This window comes from Ailuropoda melanoleuca, chromosome 2 (genome assembly GCF_002007445.2).
Source record: "Ailuropoda melanoleuca isolate Jingjing chromosome 2, ASM200744v2, whole genome shotgun sequence".
In the NCBI taxonomy this organism is placed as follows: Eukaryota; Metazoa; Chordata; class Mammalia; order Carnivora; family Ursidae; genus Ailuropoda; species Ailuropoda melanoleuca.
In genome coordinates, this window is record NC_048219.1 from 13794204 (window position 1) to 13814277 (window position 20074).

Here is a 20074-nt window from a genome sequence, read left to right on the forward strand (position 1 = left end):
GGAGCCTACTTTAAAAAAAATAAAATAAAAAGACATTTATTAATCTAAGTAAATCTCTTAACTGATAGAATGTCTAAGGTAGATATTTCTCTTTTTTTTGATATTTCTTTTTTTAAAGATTTTATTCATTTATTAAAAAGCACAAGTGAAAGGAGGAACCAGCAGGGGTAGGGAGAGGGAGAGGAAAATGATCTCAAGCAGACTGTGTGCTGAGCACGGAACATGATGTGGGGCTTGATCTCATGACCTCTCATGACCCTGAGATCATGACGTGAGCTGGAACCAAGAGTCAGACGCTTAACCGACTGAGCCACCCAGGCACCCCTAAGACAGGTATTTCTGAACTGAATTCCTTACTACTGCCTTTCCTCCTTGCCTTGCCCAAAAGAATCACCCCTAATTTTAGCAGTATATAGTAAGGAATTGTTGCAGATTATTTATTAAGTAGGAGAATTATATGATGAAAATGTTAGGAAAATAAAACTGCTTTAAAGATAAATAGTTTGAAAGTGAGAGAATAATGGGAGATGGAGGCTTAGGGCTTACAGGGATGTCAGCTGAGGGTCTTTTAGTTTTTCAGAGGAGTTCTGAGGGACTAATGCAGTGGCAGTAATAATAGGTAAAAAAAGAACAAAATTATTTATTAGATTTGTTCCTTCTCCTATCTAACTTTTTGTTTTTGATAGGAGTAAGGTAGTTATTTGTGTATTATGTAAGTATATATGAAATTGGGGCATTTGAGTGGCTTAGTCAGTAAAGCATCCAACTCTTGATCTTGGGATTGTGAGTTCAAGCCCCATGTTGGGTGTGCAGCCTACTTAAAAAAAAATTAAATAGTATTAAGTTTTACATGTAGATGCTCAACATAGTGGTTAAGTTGAGAGAAAAATATATGTCATAAATTGATGTGTACATTCTGGTTTTTAATTTATGGTACTGTTGACTTCCCTAATTACATTTTGTATTCAAGTTGCTTTGTCTTGTTACGTTGTTTGCCAGTAGGAGTAAAGGATCTGTAATTTAGATGTTTCCACGTGGAAATTTTTTATCCTCTGTCTTTTATCTGAGTTTTCATAGGCCCTACAGGATTTCTTTGAGACTCTTAAAAAGACGTAAATCAATTTTCTACTTTGTTAATAATATTGACTTGATTTTATGTCAACATCTGCAAAACTTATTTCCTTTATTCCTTCAAAAAACTAGCTTTTATCTTCACCTTTTGCAATATTAGTACATAACTAGTCAGTTAAATTATTACTGGGCTTTTGAAATTGGTTAAGTTCCTACACTTCAGTGGCTGGATTTCGAAAAGTTAGAAAGAACTAGATAGAACTTGACCATTCCTATTCCATACTAGCTAAACAGTTACGGGCTAAAATGCCCCGGTGTTTAAATCAACACATAGGAGGTGGTTCTTGTGCATATGCCACATGCTCAAATATTTGGCACCATGGCATTAATCAGAATAGTAGACTGATGGGTTGTAGCCAAACAAGTTTCCACTTTAGTCAGAGGAGTTTTCTTGGACAAAATACCCAGGAAATGCTTGTGAATCATTTTGTGAGTCAACTTCTCTACTTCAGATTTTCTGTCTGTTGCTCGTTTTGTCCTTTCCTCACCCCTTTAGGGTATGTGTGTGTAATGCTTTTTTGCCAATAAGATTTTGATTGAAAATGATCATTTGGTAAGAGAGCATGTTTGTTAAGCAGATTTTAAATGTTTCTAGTTTTTTTTTAACAAGTAAATGATCTTAATAACTAAACACCAAATATTTTTAGAAATATCATGACCTAGAGTATAAATTCCATAACTTGAGGTTTTATGCTAGTTTGTCCAACTGCTAGATATGTATGGGGATAAACCTCAAATAGATTGTTAGATATTTATTCAGAATCTTTAAGTAGTAACATAGATACATAGGAAAAATTGTATAAAAGCTTTATTTTATAGCTGTAAGATCTATTTTAAATATGAATAAAGATTTGAAGGAATCTCGAAATAGTATTAGATTCTGTTTGAATTTTTTTGGTTCAGTTTTCTTTTATAAATGAAACATTAGTTGTACTGTTATGATTACTGTTACTTTTGTGATAGAGTGCCAAATATTTGTACATATTGCATAGTTATCATGTAATACTGATGACTGAATTTCTGAAGGAAAAATAAATCTATATTGAATCCATTTTGGCTTTTAAGTGGAAATCTCAGATCAGAGTGTTGGAAACAACTCCCTTTCTGCTGTTATTAGGAATGTCATTGGCACAATGTTGTAAATTGGTAATTTGCCAAGAGAGGGACAAACTTTTTTTAAATAACTTCATTTATATGAAATTCACATACTATACAATTCACTCATGTAAAGTGTACAATTCAGTGATTTTTAGTGTGTTCAAAGATGTGATGTACAACCATCACCACAATCAAATTTTAGAACATATCATCCTCTCAAAAAGAAGCCCCGTTATGGGCTCCTGGGTGGGTCAGTCTGTTAAGCGGCTGCCTTTAACTCAGGTCATGATGTCAGGGTTCTGGGATCCAGCCCCGGAGTGGGCTCCCTGCTCAGCGGGGAGTCTGCTTCTCCATCTCCCTCTGCCCCTCCCCTCTCCTCGTTTGCTTGCTCTCCCTCTCGAATGAATAAAACCTTAGGAAAAAAAAAAAAAGGAAGAAAGAAACCCCATTACTCCTTGGTAGTCACTCACCATTGCCTTCCCACCCCCACACCATAACCCCTGCCAACCGCTAATGTACTTTGTCTCTATAGATTTGCCTTTTCTGGGTATTTCATATAAATGGAATCATATAATACATGGCCATTTGTGTGAATGACCTCTTTCACTCCACGTGTTTTCAAGGGACATCCATGTTGCAGCATGTATCAGTACTTCCTTTTTATTACTAAATATTATTCTGTTGTATGGATATTTTGTTGATTCATCGGTTGATGGACATGTGAGTCGTTTACACTTTGGGGCTGTAATGTATAATGCTGTGAACATTTGTTTATAAGGTCTTGTGTGGACATGTGTTTTCATTTCTTTTGGGTGTTTCACGAAGAGTGGAATGATTTGGTAACTCTATTTAATCTTTTGAGGAACTGCCAGACCATCTTCTAAACTGGCTGCATAATTTTACATTCCCACTAGCAGTATATGATGGTTCAAGCATCTCTTCATCCTTACCACCATTTGTTACCTATCTTTTTTATTGTAGCCATCCTAGGAGTTTTAAGTATTTCATTGTGATTTTGATTTGCATTTCCCTGATGGTTGATGTTGGGCATGTTTTCATGTACTTTTTGGCCATTTGTATATCTTTGGAGAAATGTCTGTTCAGGTCCTTTGCCCATTTTTAAGTTGGATAATTTGTCTTTTTATTACTGAGTTACAGGAATTCTTTATAGGTATAGTTAAAAGTCCCTTATCAGATGTAATGATGTGCAAAAATGTTCTCCCTTTCTGCCTGTTGCCTTTCACTTTCTTAATGGCATCTTTTGAAGCACATTTTTTATTTTGATTAAGAACAGTTGGGGCGCCTGGGTGGCACAGTGGTTGAGCGTCTGCCTTCGGCTCAGGGCGTGATCCCGACGTTATGGGATCGAGCCCCACATCAGGCTCTTCCCACTATGAGCCTGCTTCTTCCTCTCCCACTCCCCCTGCTTGTGTTCCCTCTCTCGCTGGCTGTCTCTATCTCTGTAGAATAAATAAATAAAATCTTAAAAAAAAAAAAAAAGAACAGTTAATTTTTTTCTTTTGTCAATTGTCCTTTTGGTATCATACCTATAGAGGAGAATACTTCTGATAAAAATGCTTTACAGAACATACCCCAGAAAACACTGCTGGTGAAAATCAAACAGTGTAGTTTTGAATATTTAGCTATCTTAGGGAAACTGTACCATGCAGTATATGTTAGTTAATAAGCAAGTTTTATTTTTCTTGTTAGTTAATAACTTGGAAGATACGAAAGCTAACAGATAGTGATTATTTCAAATTTCAGAAATTCTTTTAAGTAACATCTACATAAATTACTCAGTAGTAATTAGTCTTCTAGATAGTATTTCTACAGTATATTTGAAGTTCAAAGATAATTTTATAAATAAATATATTCTTAAACATCAGGGGCTAATAGGGTTTATTCCTAACATCTATCCATTTGTGTGGATTTAAATTATAGTAATAGCTGTATAGTATTGTTATGGATGTAGCATGATTTGCTTATTTTTAGTCTGCTCCACTTTTTTCTTAAATTGAGTTAAATCAGTTTAAACCAGTTATCTGTATTTACCACATGGTTGTACCAAGGTAGAATGCTGTTTGGTAATGGATTTAAAGAGTATATGGACCCTGACTGGAATTAAAATTTTAAATTTTGCAGTAACTTTTAAAACTTAAAGATCATTTTAGGATCTTCCCTATGTTTTCATTAACTATTTAACTTTTTGTGTCCCTTTTTTGTATTGGGTACAGTACTAGGTTCTGGAGATAACAAGGTAAATAAGATCTGACCCCTGCTGGAGATTTCATAATCTGTATGTAGTGACAAGTTCTGTGAGATATGCATTATGTGCTGTGATGAAAGAGCAATGATTCCTGCTTTTAGTTAGGATATATGATGTGGTATCTGAACTAAATAATAGAACAGAAGAAAGAATAATCTATATAGAATGGATATAGCAAAATCATGACATGTTTATGTAACAGAAATAGGCTAGTATGAACAGAGTAGCTTGAGTCTGAAAACTTAGCCGGGGGGGTTAGTTATGAAGGGTCTTTTTTTTTTTTTAAGATTTATTTATTTATTTGAGAGCAAGAAAGCACAGGGGTGGGGAGGGGAGAGGGAGAGAAAGAATCTCAAAGCAGAGTCTCCACTGAGCACGGAGTCAGACACGGGGCTGGATCTCACAACCCTGAGATCATGACCGAAGCCAAAATTGGGAGACTTAACCACTGGAGCCACCCAGGCACCCCGGTGAAGGGTCTCAATTCCATGCTAAGGCTTGTGAATTCAGAAACAGTGGAGAGCCATTGGAGGCTTTGAGCACATGAGGAACATGTATATTTAAAGGCGTAACTAGGGGTGTCTGGGTGGCTCAGCCATTAAGCGTCTGCCTTCGGCTCAGGTCATGATCCCAGGGTCCTGGAACTGAGTCCCGCATCGGACTCCCTGCTCAGCGGAAAGCCTGCTTCTCCCTCTCACACTCCCCTTGCTTGTGTTTCCTCTCTCGCTCTCTCTCTCTGTCAAATAAATAAATAAAATCTTTAAAAAAAAGGCATAATTAATGACAGTGTGGCAGATGAATTAGAAAAGAGAAAGACCAGGGGAACCCAGGTGGCTCAGTCAGTTAAGTGTCTGCCTATGGCTCAGGTCATGATCTCAGGGTCCTGGGATAGAACCCTGCTCAGTGGAGAGTCTGCTAATCCCTCTTCCTCTGCTCCCCCCCACCCCGCTCGTGCTCTCTGTCTCTCACACACACACACACACACACACACACACTCTCTCTCTCTCTCTCTCAAATGAATAAATAAAATCTTTTAAATTAAAAAAAGAAAAGAAAAGAGAAAGACCAGAGTTCTGGAGAACATTGGGAAGGCTGTTTGCAGTCATCTAGATCAGTGGTCTTCAAACTTCAGATTACTCATCCCCATTAGTTAAAATATGTTTGACCATGGACTGAACAATAAATAAATTAATGTATTTGCACACATTTAAAGTTTTTAAATTTATAGAAATGTACCACTATTCTAACATATTATAACTATAGAAAAATTAAAGGCAAGAAACAATATTTTGAAATAAACTATTTAAAAATACATTTGATAATTTGAAATTTTTGTATTCATGTACCAAAAATCTGATTGAATATATGCCACACATGAACTGAAATAAGTTGCAACATGCTGAAAAAGAATGAGTGAGAGTTCCACTGTTGATTCTTTTTTTAAAATCGAGATATAATTGACATACAATGTTATATTAGTTTTAAGTATACAACATACTGATTTGACAACTCTATACATTATACTGTGCCCATCAAGGTAAATGTAGTTAACATCTGCTACCATACAGTGTTGCTACAGTACACTGGTAACTTTTACATGTTGCAGAAGTCCTGTTGTTCTCTTAGAGTTCCTGGTGCACCATATGTTACATCTGATCATCTGACAAGGGCTAAGTGAAGACTTCAGTGTCAATCCATATTCATGAATGTTAATAAATCTTAATTTCTGATTATTAGATGAAAATTAAATATAAATACTTCTAACTTTTTTCCCCTCATACTCTAGCATACCCTCTAGCATCTCTGATACATACTTTTCTAGATTAGAGATAGTGTTTTCTAAGACTAACTACCAGCAGTGGCAGTGGGGATGAAGGAAGGGCTTAGAGGTAACATTTAGAAGAATGAGTAATTTAGGTGTGGAGGGAAAGAGAAGAGAGAAGAATGGCTTCATCGTTCCCTAACTAGTGCAATAATGATGGCTTTAACAGAAATAAAGATGGTGAAAGGACCCAGTTTTTTATTTTCTGTTTTGTATATTTGGAGGTTGAATTGCATAAGAAACATCAAAGTAGGGAGGTTTAAGAGATTATTGGAAGTAAGTGCCTAGAGCTCAGGAAATAAGTCAAGATAGAGATTAAGATTTGAGATGTGTCAGCATATAGGTGATAGTTAAAAGCTAGGGAAAGTGAGCAGAGTCAAAGTAAGATTGAGAATGGATCTCTGGGGATACTGTTGTTTCAGGTTTGCCAGTGAAGACACTTAGACTGGAAAAGTAGGAGAACCAGGACAAAGTATAAGCTGTTTCAGAGAAAGTAAAGAAAGGATTTTGACATAGAATTTTCAAGGATTGATCACAGTGGCAAATGCTAAAGGAAGCCGGGGTGTAAAAGCTGAAAAGAGACCATGTCTTTTAAGAAGTCAGTGGTGGGGGGCGCCTGGGTGGCACAGCGGTTAAGCATCTGCCTTCGGCTCAGGGTGTGATCCCGGTGTTATGGGATCGAGCCCCGCATCGGGCTGCCTGCTTCTTCCTCTCCCACTCCCCCTGCTTGTGTTCCCTCTCTCGCTGGCCATCTCTATCTTTGTCGAAAAAATAAATAAAATCTTAAAAAAAAAAAAAATCAGTGGTGGCCTAAGGGAGAAGTGTTCTAGAATAGAGTTGTTAGTGTAAGCCAGATTGAGTTAAAAAATAATTTCTCAGTCTCAAGTAATCCATCAGTTATCTGTGAATACTGGTAATGTTTACTCCACTGGATTAGCAAGTGTAGTTAAATAAAATTACGAAAGAATTCATACCCATGTGAAATGATGAAGACAGTTTTTAGAAAAATGCTCTGGTGTACTACAGATTTTATATTATAAAATACTAAAAATTTGATCTGAAGTATAACCCCTTTTTCTCTATTCTGTATCTTTTAAACTTTATCTTGATGCAAAAGTATTCATTGGCGACCTTCTCCGTTACTTATTGAAGAGTTATGAAGATAAATTCAAAGTTGGAAGGATACAAGGAGAGACTGCCAGCTGTTTTAGTTGTGTTTTATAAGCAAGCCTCTGGGTGATTTTACCATCGTGTTATACCTTAGCAATCTTCCTTCTTTCTGTCTGTACTATAGTGACAGATTAATTTATTGTAACTATGAATACGAAACTAATGTCAATAGTCACTTTCAGGGGAAGATACTATTTCATGTCTTCTTGTATAGACTAAAATAATATTTCCCATTCTACCTTTTGGGAGCAGAGAATAAGAGAGAACTAGAAATGAGATGAAGGTGGGTCTCTATGAGCATATAGAACAATTAATGAAAATAATTTCTTCTCCTTTTTACATTAAAATTTCCCTCTCCTACCATTTTTCTGCTGCATGAGTCAGGTGGTAAAGTGGTACTTACTGAAACCAATATTAAATTTTACTTTACAGTCTGTGCACCAGAGCATGATGGAGTCAAAAGACTTGGTACCAGAATGTAGGAAGTGGTGGTTGAGGTAAGAGTGGGAAAGGTAGGCTGTAGCCCTTTGTAAAACATAATGCACTCAGGTAGGTTCCATTTTTGTAGTAATCGCCAGATATTCTTAAGGATTTTTAAATTCTATCCCGAAGTTCTACAAAAATGCATCATATTATACTCTGTGAGAATTCTTTCCTTCTCAGACTAAGGTCATCAGTCAAAGGAAGCCACTAAAGATTGGTTAGAAGTTCTTATTCCCATTTACTCAGATTTTCTTTCCCAAATTGCTTTCCTAATTACTGCTTTAGAAGTTAAAGTAGTTTGCATATTTTGGTAATTGTAATTTTACTACAATATACACTTAAATGTTGTGCTAAAATTTCTACATTTGAACAAAAGATCAAAGGATTCTTCCCCATTGTTACAATAAAAAACAACTGCACATAAGACAAAGACAGTTCCACAACTGTGACATAGAGAAAATTCAGTTCACAGTTTATGTTAAATTACCAGAATTTATTCTTTGTATTAATTTACTTTGATACTAATACATTGTGATGTATCTGTTTGTTGTTTGGAAGACTTCAATATTTCAATATAGTCTTGAAGTATATTTGTGAGATAATTATGCTTAAATTTTTGTATAAAAATAGTATCTCGGGGCGCCTGGGTGGCACAGCGGTTAAGCGTCTGCCTTCGGCTCAGGGCGTGATCCTGGCGTTACGGGATCGAGCCCCACGTCAGGCTCCTCTGCTGGGAGCCTGCTTCTTCCTCTCCCACTCCCCCTGCTTGTGTTCCCTCTCTCGCTGGCTGTCCTATCTCTGTCAAATAAATAAATAAAATCTTTAAAAAAAAAATAGTATCTCATATATTTCCTTTTTCCGCCAAAAGTACTTTCACTAATATCCCATATGGTCTCTGTAACAGCCCAGAGACTATTATCCCATTTTTGTCGATGAAGGAACTAAAGTTAGAGAGGCAAGGTAACTTTCATAACAACCTAGTGGCAGAGTGGGACTAAAAGCTCATATCTACTTATTTTTCTTCCAGTGCTTATGTTAGCACATGTAGAGGTTTCTTAAATTGGAAATTTCCCAATTCAAACTTTCTTCATAATACAGTGAGCACCTTTGCTGCTGTTGCTGAATAGATGACTAGATAAATTACTATTTTAGAGTTTTTATTTAGTTTCACATGCCTGCCTGATGAGCACTGTAATACATTACCCTTTGTCACAGTATCTTTTGAAATAACAAGTGAAAATTTGCGGTTTCTTGAATTGTCATTTTGTTAACTTGCATACTAAAGTTTCATTAAATATCTAAATATATCAATTACATCATATTAGTGAGAGATTAAAGAGACATAATAAATGATGGTCCTTAGAAAAGCTATTTCCCTTTGAAACATAGGTGTTAGCAGTTATGAACTTAAAAGTAGTTTAATGTTAGAATTGGCCAGTGTATATAGAATTCTAACACCGTTCTGTTAAAGGCTCTCAGAGCTTGAGTTCAGTGTTTAGTGTAATTATTCATAAAGAAGTTTTTATATCTGATGTCATGGTAAAATCTGCAGTGTTTCATTATTTGGTATTCTCCTAATTAAATTTTACTGTTAGAGGGGATTGCAGAGATTATTCGTTTCAGTCTTCTGGTTGGTATCTTCTGTGACATAACTGCTCCTTGAGCTTTTCTAGCAAGGGTGAACTTAGGTACTTTATAAGGTAGTATAATCCACTTGTGAATAAGTCTGGTGGTTAGGAAATGTGGGAAATATTTATTCCAAAGTCTAGCTTCTTATGTCTTTCCAGTTATTTGTGAGTTCTATCCTAGTTCTATCCTTTCAAACAAGGTAGATTTTCTGCTTAGTTTATCACATGACAGTCCATCAAAATAGCCAGAGGCTTCTATAATTTCCTTTGAGTCTTTCCTATTCCAGACTTGAAGTCCTTAGTTTGATTTATTTTTACTCATGTTACATGAATTTCTATCAGGATTACCTTCTTCTGGTTATGTTTCATTTTTTTAGGGTCTTAAATTTTTCCAAATTGAACAGAGTACTTCAGAATGCACAATGACTATATAATATGTGATGGGATGGTGACATGCTTTATACTGGGCACTTAAATATATGCAACCTAATTTTTTTAATTTTGAGGAAGCTACATCCCACTATTAGTTCATTCTGGACTTAAGAGTCACCTAAAGCCCCTTTCCACAAAAGCAGTAAGTTCGCATCCTCTAATCTGTTCTTTTGCAGTTGAGCTTTTTAAACAGAAATGTTTAAATTTTACAGTTACCCCTATTATATTTCATCTTCATTGAGTTCATTGTTATTGTGTTTTAGTAACTTTAAACACGCTCATTTGTTTTTAGTATACTAGCAGTGTCTCCCAAGTATGTATAATTTGAGGGTTTCTTTTTTTTTTTTTAAAGATTTTATTTTATTTTTTTGACAGAGACAGCCAGCAAGAGAGGGAACACGAGCAGGGGGAGTGGGAGAGGAAGAAGCAGGCTCCCAGCGGAGGAGCCTGACGTGGGGCTCGATCCCAGAACGCTGGGATCACGCCCTGAGCCGAAGGCAGACGCTTAACAACTGCGCCACCCAGGCGCCCCAATTTGAGGGTTTCTTAACTAACATATTTTATTCTTATTTACTATATGTAGTGCACTAGATATATTTCTTTTCTTTATGGTATTGATAGTTTGTGGGGACCACTTTAGAAGTTTATTCTGATTAAAAGTTTCCATAACTGGGGCGCCTGGGTGGCACAGCGGTTAAGCGTCTGCCTTCGGCTCAGGGCGTGATCCTGGCATTATGGGATCGAGCCCCACATCAGGCTCTTCAGCTATGAGCCTGCTTCTTCCTCTCCCAATCCCCCTGCTTGTGTTCCCTCTCTCGCTGGATGTCTCTATCTCTGTCGAATAAATAAATAAAATCTTAAAAAAAAAAAAAAGTTTCCATAAATGTCCTGTTTAACTTAGAAAAAGAAAAGGAACTTGCCCTGCCCCATGTTACAGTATAATAAAACACTTTAGTAATTGTGAAAACCTAAGATAGTTGTTTAAGAACAGACAAATAAACCACTGGGACAATACAGAGAATTCAAGAGCCAGATTCATTTATATGTTGAGAACTTATAAGATAAAAATGGCATTTTATTTCCTTATTTATTTTAACGTGGTGCTCAGACTCATGACGGTGAGATCAAGACCTGAGCCGAGATCGTGAGTCGGACGCTTAACCAATTGAGCCACCCAGGCACCCCAAAAGATGGCATTTTAAATTGATTGGTTATGTATAGACTATTTAGTAGATGGTGTGGGACCACTGGCTTACTATATGGAGAAAATAAAATAGAGTCCTTATATAACACTGTTTATAAAGAAGGACCTCATGGATTAGTGGCCAAAATAATATAGATAAAATTATATATATATGCTATATGTATAGATAACTATAGATAGTTATAAAACTATATATATAAATAACTATATGTAGATAAAGCTATAGTTAATGAAGCACTTTGTGATTTAGTATTAGGAAAATAATTCTCTTTTTTATTTTTTTTATTTTTTTTTAAGTTTATTTATTTATTTATTTGATGGAGAGAGACAGCCAGCGAGAGAGGGAACACAAGCAGGGGGAGTGGGAGAGGAAGAAGCAGGCTCATAGTGGAGGAGCCTGATGTGGGGCTCGATCCCAGGACCCCGGGATCACGCCCTGAGCCGAAGTCAGGCGCTTAACGACTGAGCCACCCAGGCGCCCCAATAATTCTCTTTTTTAAAAGATTTTACTTATTTTATTTATTTTATTTATATTATTTATTTATTTTATTTATTTGAGAGAAAGAGACAGAGCATGAGCAGAGGGGAAGGGGCAGAGGGAGAGAGGCAAACACATTCTCCACTGAGCAGGAAGCCTGATGCAGGGCTTAAAAGCATGAAACCATAAGGTGAAAAATGATTCATTTGATGATATAGTATTAAGGATTTCAGTTCAACAAATACATAGATATTGTTAACAGGCAGATAACATTTGGAAGATATTTGCAATAACTGAACCTGTTAATGAATTAATATCTGGACTATCAGGCTATCAAAGAAACCCCTTCAATTCAACAAAAAGACTGGGGCCCCAATAGAAAAATGAGCAAAGGAAACAAAGGGGGAATTAACAGAAGGAACAGGTACATGAAGGAATGCTCAAATTCATTAGTACCAGGAGAAATCCCAATTAAAATAACGTTTTAGTTTTACCTGCTAGGCTAGCAAAAAATAGAAAGCGGAGCTGGATAATGCCTAATCTTGTCTGGGATATGGGGAAATAGGAACCTCCAGGAATATAGCTTGTTCAGCCGCTCTGGAGAGCAATTTGGCAGTTCTTCATCACTTAGTTGATAAAATTCACTTGGACCTAACAATTTTGTTCCTGGGTATACAGCCAGAGATTAGTTCTCACGCAAGTCCATAAAAGGATATAGTAAGAGATACTGCATTGCACCATTGTTTTTGGTAGCTGGCAATTAAAGTCTGCATTGTTGGGTGAATGGATAGACAACATATGGAGTATTTTGTATCAATCAGAAACAATGAACTAAGCATCCCACAGTAATATGAATACATTTTAAAAACCTAGTGCCAGAGGATAAAAGTGGGAATATAAGCAAACAGAAGGATGTTCATCAAACACATTAGAAGAAATAACTTACTGAGAAGAGGAAGGGAGTTTAGGAAGTGGAGGTGGAAGGAAAGAAGAGAGGTCTTGTACAGATGAATGATAATAAGCCATGAATCGAGGAGTGTGATTAACTTAACCTTTTGTATCTGGGACATAAAAGTGGGATTTGGGGACTCATTTGGCAGTGATATATGTAAGTTGGGTTGGAGAAGAAAAAATTAAAGGCATAAAAAACAAGAGACTTAAGAGGCCTCGCCTGGGTGGCGCAGTCGTTAAGTGTCTGCCTTCGGCTCAGTGTGTGATCCCAGCATTCTGGGGTCGAGCCCCACATCAGGCTCCTCCACTGGGAGCCTGCTTCTTCCTCTCCCACTCCCCCTGCTTGTGTTCCCTCTCTTGCTGGCTGTCTTTGTCAAATAAATACAATCTTTAAAAACAAAAAACAAGAGACTTAAAATAATCCAGGTACTGGAATATGAGGTTATAATTTAAGATGGTGGTAATTGGGAATGAAAAGTAAAGGACGGATGTGAGAAGTGCTGTAGAGAGGTGAGGTCAGCAACTAATTGGATGAAGAGATGAGCCAGGTTTTGAATCTGAGTAAATGGGGAGAGGGAGGCCCCAGTAAAGAGGAGCAGCAATAGGATAACCAGATAACATGGGGGAGACATGTTGAATTCAGCTTTAGATTCCATTGGCGGTTCTAGGAGCTTGTTGATGTATATTATCCACTATTAGAACATTTATGAAGAATATACTGTGCTAGATATTGAAACAGAACATTTTTTATCCCTAAGTTGTTTCAGCACAGCTTTTTTATTTTATTTTAAGATTTTATTTATTTATTTGACAGAGAGAGAGGCAGCCAGCGAGAGAGGGAACACAAGCGGGGGAGTGGGAGAGGAAGAAGCAGGCTCCCAGTGGAGCAGGGAGCCCGATGCGGGGCTCAATCCCAGAACACCGGGATCCTGCTCTGAGCTGAAGGCAGACGCTTAACCAGCTGAGCCACCCAGGCGCCCCATAGCACAGCTATTTTAATCTCCTCCAACCATTTTGATCCTTAGAGTGGTTTGATTGGGTTGTCAGGATTTGGTAAGCTTAGAGTTACACCGATTTACTGTTGAGTAAAAGTGACAAAATAGTCAAGACATTCTGACAAATTAGATCTGTAAAGTTTCACATAAGAAACTGGACTTGATGATAATGGCTGCAGAAAAAATCTTAAATGGCAGAAAATTTTGAAATTTGTTTTGTATGTAAAAACGGATCAGTGAGTCAAATCTTTTTTGTAAAATTTACTCTGGAAGAGGCTTGATGTTGATTTAAATAGTTTGAGCAAAGTGAAATTGAAGAAGGAAAATAGAAATTTTGAGCATGTAGAAAATTGCTCTAGGTATCAAGTCAGCTCAATTATTTTGTATCAGAGAATGTCTTTTTCTCTCCTTTCTCTCCTACCTACCCATAGGCTAGCATTGAATCCTTTTTCCCATTCTTTTAAATGTATTGTAAATTATACCAGTAATAATGTAAGTATACTCTCATCATAATATATTTAGATTATTTAGACAAAATAAAAAGTCGTTCTTCACTTCTCTCACCAGAGGTAACCACTGTATCTATTTGGTACGATATCCTTCTAGATATCTTTCCACTGCTTTTACAAGTAATGTGTGTACAAAATTAAATGTTGATTTGTGGATATTTTGTATTATTCTCACTACAGTCTAATTTTTTTAATGTAAAAGTCTTGAGTATCTTTCCATGTAAGTATATATAGGATAAAAATGTTTGCTGGGTGAAAACAGGTTTCCGAATATTCTTACTGGCTAGATAATGTTGTAAGGATGGGGAAGGGGGTTAAAAAGGACTGAGGGGGGTATAGTGTGTTTATTGCTGTCAAAAATCTCACAGTGTAGTAGAAGTGAAGTGTACAATAAATCTAATACAGTGGAGTAAATGTTATAGTAGATGTATGTACTAGGTGGTATTTGAGCACAGAGTGAAAAGCGTCAAACTCTTTGATAGAGAAGTGCATGTGTCAGGTAATGCTCAGAGATGGTAAAAGGGATTTGGGATCATTTTCTAAGGAAAATATTTTGCAGGTTTACTGAGGCCCAGAACGATTAGGTAATTCACCGGATTCATTCTTTTCTGTCTTTTGTGAAATTCATATCCCTTGCCAGAAATCAGTCTTTCTGATATTCTAGGGTATGGTCCTGAAAGCAATATCTTTATCAGTATGATTGTCTTTCAGAATTTTGGCAGCTTTAAATAGTGCGAGAATTACTTTATTTTGTGTTTCATCATGCAGAGGATTATGTGAATGTATTTTTTTCCCTTTTTTTAGGGAGGTGGTTGACTCAATGGTTCAGCATTTTAAGGTGACTATATTTGGGGACCGTAGACCAGTTTATGATGGAAAAAGAAGCCTTTACACAGCCAATCCACTACCTGTGGCAACTACTGGGGTAAGATACTTTCCTTTATTGAAAAGCTATTCTTTTGCAATATCTCCCTTTATTTTTTATTTTTATTTATTTACTTTTTTGTTTTTTGAGAGAGAGATTGAGTTGGGGGGAGGGGGCATAGGGAGAAGGAGGGAATCTCAAGCAGGCTCCATGCCTATCATGGAGGCCAACACAGGGCTCCATACCATGACCTTGAAATCATGACTCAAGCTTAAACCAAGAGTCAGACACTCAACCAACTGAGCCACCCAGGCACCCCACAGTATCTCGCTTTAAATGCATTTATTACCATTTTATTGTAGTCCATATATACATAAGAGTGTATTATTTAGGGGCGCCTGGGTGGCACAGCAGTTAAGCGTCTGCCTTCGGCTCAGGGCGTGATCCCGGCGTTATGGGATCGAGCCCCACATCAGGCTCTTCCACTGTGAGCCTGCTTCTTCCTCTCCCACTCCCCCTGCTTGTGTTACCTCTCTCGCTGGCTGTCTCTATCTCTGTCAAATAAATAAATAAAACCTTTAAAAAAAAAAAAGAGTGTATTATTTATATTTTTTAACTTTTTATTTTGAAATAATTTTATTTTTTTCCAGTTTTTTTTTTTAAGATTTTATTTATTTGAGAGAGACAGCAGGGGGTGGGGCAGCGGGAGAGAAAGAGGGGTAAGCAGACTCGCTGCTCAGCAGGGAGCCCAATGTGAGACTCAAACATACTGAAAAGTTGTAAGAGTCGAACTCATGTAGACCTTTTACCCAGATTCACCAGTGTTCCTTAATTTTTACATTTGTCTTATCATTCTTTCTTTTTCTCTTTTGTTGTCATTATAGATATTTATATAGAGTGAGCTACACATACATACTTACTTTTTCCTGAACCATTCAAGAGAAGGTTGCATGTATGATGCCCTTTAATATGTATTTCCTAAGACCAAGGATAAAAATCAAAGTACGGTTATCCGCTCCACTAAATTTTTTATCAATATACTTTTATCTAATCAACAACCCATATTCTAGTTTTGTCATTTGTTCCACTGATGACTTTTAGCATTTTTTCCCCCTCTAGTACAAATTCAGTCCAGGTTCATGATTGTATTTAGATACATGTCTTTTTTTTTTTTTTTTAAGATTTTTTTATGTATTCGATAGAGAGAGCAAGCACATGAGCAGAGGGAGGGGCAGAGGGAAAGATTCTCAATCAGATCCCCATTGAGAATGGAGGCTAGTACGGGCTCAGTCCCACAAACCTGAGATCATGACCTGAGTCAAAATCAACAGTGAGATGCTTAATCTACTGAGCCACCCAGGTGCCCCAAGATACCACATCTTTTTAGTGTCCTTTGTTCTGGAAGAGTTTCCCAGCCTTTTTCTTTTCCTCTCATGACATTAACATGGTAGAAGATTATAGGCAAGTTGTTTTGTAGAATGTCCCTCAATCTGGGTTTGTCTGATTTTCTCTTGATTAGATTCTGATTAAGCATTTTTAGCAGAAATAATTACACAAGTGTTCTTTCCTCATCAGTGGATCATATCAGGAGACCTTAATATGTATTTGTTCTGTTAATTGTAATGTTAAGTTTGATCACTTGGTTAAGCTGGTATCTGCCAGGTTTTTCCTGTCAAGTTTTTCTTTTTTCTCTTTACTCTTGTGGGGAGATTTTATTTTAAATTACGGTAAAATACACATAACATAAAATTTACCAACTGAGCCATTTTTAATGTACATTTTAGTGGCATGAAGTACATTTGCAACCATCATCACTATCTATCTCCATAACTCTTTTTATAAAACTGAAACTGTACCCATGAAACACTAAGTCTCCGCATTCTCCCCTCAGCTCCTGGCAGCCACCATTCTACCTTTTGTCTCTGTGACTTTGACTACTCTCAGTACCTCACCTAAGTGGAATCGTACAGTATTTGTGACTTATTTCACTTAGCCTCATGTCCTCAAAATTCATCCATGTTGTTGCATGTGTCAGAATTTCCTTCCTTGTTAAGGCTGAATAATACTTCTTTGTGTGTATATACCACATTTTGTTTATCCATACATCCGTGATGAACAGCTTTTGGCTGTTAAAATAATGCTGCTGTGAACATGGGTGTACAAATATCTATTTCATTTCTTGCTTTCAGTTCTTTTGTGTATAAGTGGTAATTCTATTTTAACATTTTGAGAAATCACCATACCGTGATTTCTCAATCACCACACAGTGGCTGTACCATTTTACTTTCACACCAGCAATGCACAAGGGTTCCAAATTCTCCATACCCTTGCCAACACTTGTTGTTTTCTGGGTTGTTTTTTTTTTTTTTATTGTAACCATCCTAATGGGTGTGAGATTGTATCTCACTGTGGTTTCTATTTTCATTTCCCTAATGATTAGTGAGTTGAGCATCTTTTCATGAGCTCATTTGTGCATCTGTGTCCTTTGCCCATTTTTTTAATTGGGATTAGTTTTTGTTGTTGTTGAATTTTAGGGATTCTTACCAGATAAATGATTTGCAAATATTTTCTCACATTTTGTAGGTTGCCTTTACATTTTGTTGATTGTGTCCTCTGGTGCACAGAAGCGTTTTTGGTTTTGTTTTTTGTTGTTGTTGTTTTGAGTAGGCTCCGTGCCCAGGGCGGGGCTTGAACTCATGACCCTGACTGAAATCAAGACCTGAGCTGAGGTTAAGAACTGTTGGATGGTTAACCTACTGAGCCACTTAGGTGCTCCTAAGAAGTTTTTAATTTTGATATGGGAAATACTTTTTTTTCCTTAAATTTTTAAAATTTGTTTATTTTAGAGAGAGAGTGTGAACTGGGGGGCAGGGGGCAGAGGGAGAGGGAGAATCTCAAGCAGACTCCCTGCTGAGCAGGGCACCCGATGCAGGCTTGATCTGAAGACCCTGAGATCATGATCTGAGCCGAGATCAAGAATTGATCACTTAGCCAACTGAGCCACCCAGGCACCCCGATATGGAGGATACAAGGAATCCTTTTTCTCATTAGATTTTTAAGTAATTGATGATTCTTGCTTGGAAGGATTATTACTATGTAGTAATGGTGATTTTCTAATTCTGTCATTCCTTCTACATTTATTAGTTGGTATTGCCTGTAACAGCATTTTCTTTTCTCTAATTTATTTATCCTTACTTATTTCACTGCCCCAGTTGTCCCAGATTTGGCCATTGGGAGCCCCTTTAAGCTGGTTCCTGTTTCCTTTTTACATTATACACTTTTTTTGAGTATTTCCTTACTTTCTGGCACAAGATGATCCAGGTTCATCTTATGTTTTCCCTGCTGCAGCCATGCAACTGGCCCTTTCTCAAAGGAACAATGGTTTCTTTCAGTAAAGGGATGCAACTTAGAAACCAAAATCTGGGTATGTATTCATGCTGCTGGGGTATAGGTGTTTCTGAAATGGACACAGATAGGAAATAAAAATATATAAATAAGTAAATAAAAGAGACATTATATAATAAATATTACATGTCATATGATGAACCTACCATAAGTACCCTGCAGAAGTACTACTTATTGTATAATATACAATATATGTGTATTGGAAATCATGAGTTCAAACTGATTCTTTAAATTTTAGTTTATCCCCCCAGGATTCTTCCTTTACTCCCCACATCACATATTTGCATTTTCCTTCTTTTTCGAACCTCAAAACATCACTGCTTTTACTCATTTGTTCAATCCTATCGTACATTTATAAAATCGTTTCTGAATTGCTACACCATACCACCCGCCTGTCCTCCACAACCTTAACTGAGAATATATTCCATATACCGTGTTCAAGAGTTCCTTGCATTAATGTTTTCTCTTTTCCCTTCTTTCAGTGTGGTTAGGTTATTCATTTGAAATACATTTGGTTTCATTTGATTTTGTTTATATTTTAACTTTTTCACTTTATCCTTCTAGGTTTTATTTTTTTAACTGATAAAACTTTATTTAAAAAAAAATAAAGCTTTATTTAACATGGTTCCAGAAATCAAAACTATACTGAAAAGTATACTCAGAATTGTTCCTCCTTTATTTCTCCTAGTCTGTTTCTTCCCATCCTTTGAGAGTAACCAGTTTCTTTGTTTCTGGTTCATACTTCTTTTGTTTCTTTTGCAGAAATAAGATATATGTATATTTTCTCATTTTTCTCCTTTTTCACATAAAAGGTGGCATACTATTTGTAATCTTGTGTACTTTGCTTTTTTTTTTTTTTTTGCTTAACCGTATAACTTGGAGGCTACTGATTTAGCCTTGACTTTTTTAAAATATTTGCTCTGTTTTTCCTTAAATATCTTTATAACTTAAAAATAATTGTACTTATCTTTTTCAACTTATCGATTGATTATTTCCCCATCAACAGGTAGATTTAGATGTTACTTTACCTGGGGAAGGTGGAAAAGATCGACCTTTCAAGGTGTCAATTAAATTTGTCTCTCGGGTGAGTTGGCACCTGCTCCACGAAGTACTGACAGGACGGACCTTGCCTGAGCCACTGGAATTAGACAAGCCAATCAGCACTAATCCTGTCCATGCCGTTGATGTGGTGCTACGACATCTGCCCTCCATGAAGTGGGTGCTTCTGGCTTTTTTTTCTTTTTACATTTTCAGTGTGAGGGCTTTCTTCCCGAGAGCGAGTTGTACAGATCTCCTTTGATCAACCTTCACATGTTTATGTTTTGATTACTTCATTTAAAGAATAGCATGCATACAAGTTCATTGACAGAAGAAGTAAGTTACAGAACTATTTTTGAAAGTGAATGCACATCATTAATGTAGCTATTCTAGCAGATACCTTTTAGAAAAATGTCAGACCTTTATCTTAGAAGCTGTAAATCTTGAGTAACTGACATGTTTAGTTAAGTCCCCTTTTTCTAGAGGTAATTTCATTGTTTATACAATAGTATCAATTTGTGTTGAAATTGCTACTCTCTTAATCACACTACCACCTCTCAAGTGTTTGTTTGTATTTGTGTGCCTATATATGTAGGATC

At 36.6% G+C, this 20074-nt stretch overlaps 1 protein-coding gene across 3 annotated transcripts in view; it reads left to right on the forward strand.

Annotated features, from left to right (window-relative positions):
- The window catches only part of AGO3 (argonaute RISC catalytic component 3), a 128656-nt gene that overhangs the window by 26705 nt on the left and 81877 nt on the right, over positions 1-20074 (forward strand). For 2 of the 3 annotated variants that reach the window (XM_034649102.1, XM_019797391.2), the window contains exons 3-4: positions 14972-15092; positions 19444-19652. In XM_034649102.1, coding sequence (XP_034504993.1) covers positions 14972-15092; positions 19444-19652 — 330 coding nt within the window. Of the gene's footprint in view, positions 1-7919; positions 7985-14971; positions 15093-19443; positions 19653-20074 lie in introns of all 3 variants that reach the window. The other variant, XM_034649109.1, reaches the window with a different exon arrangement.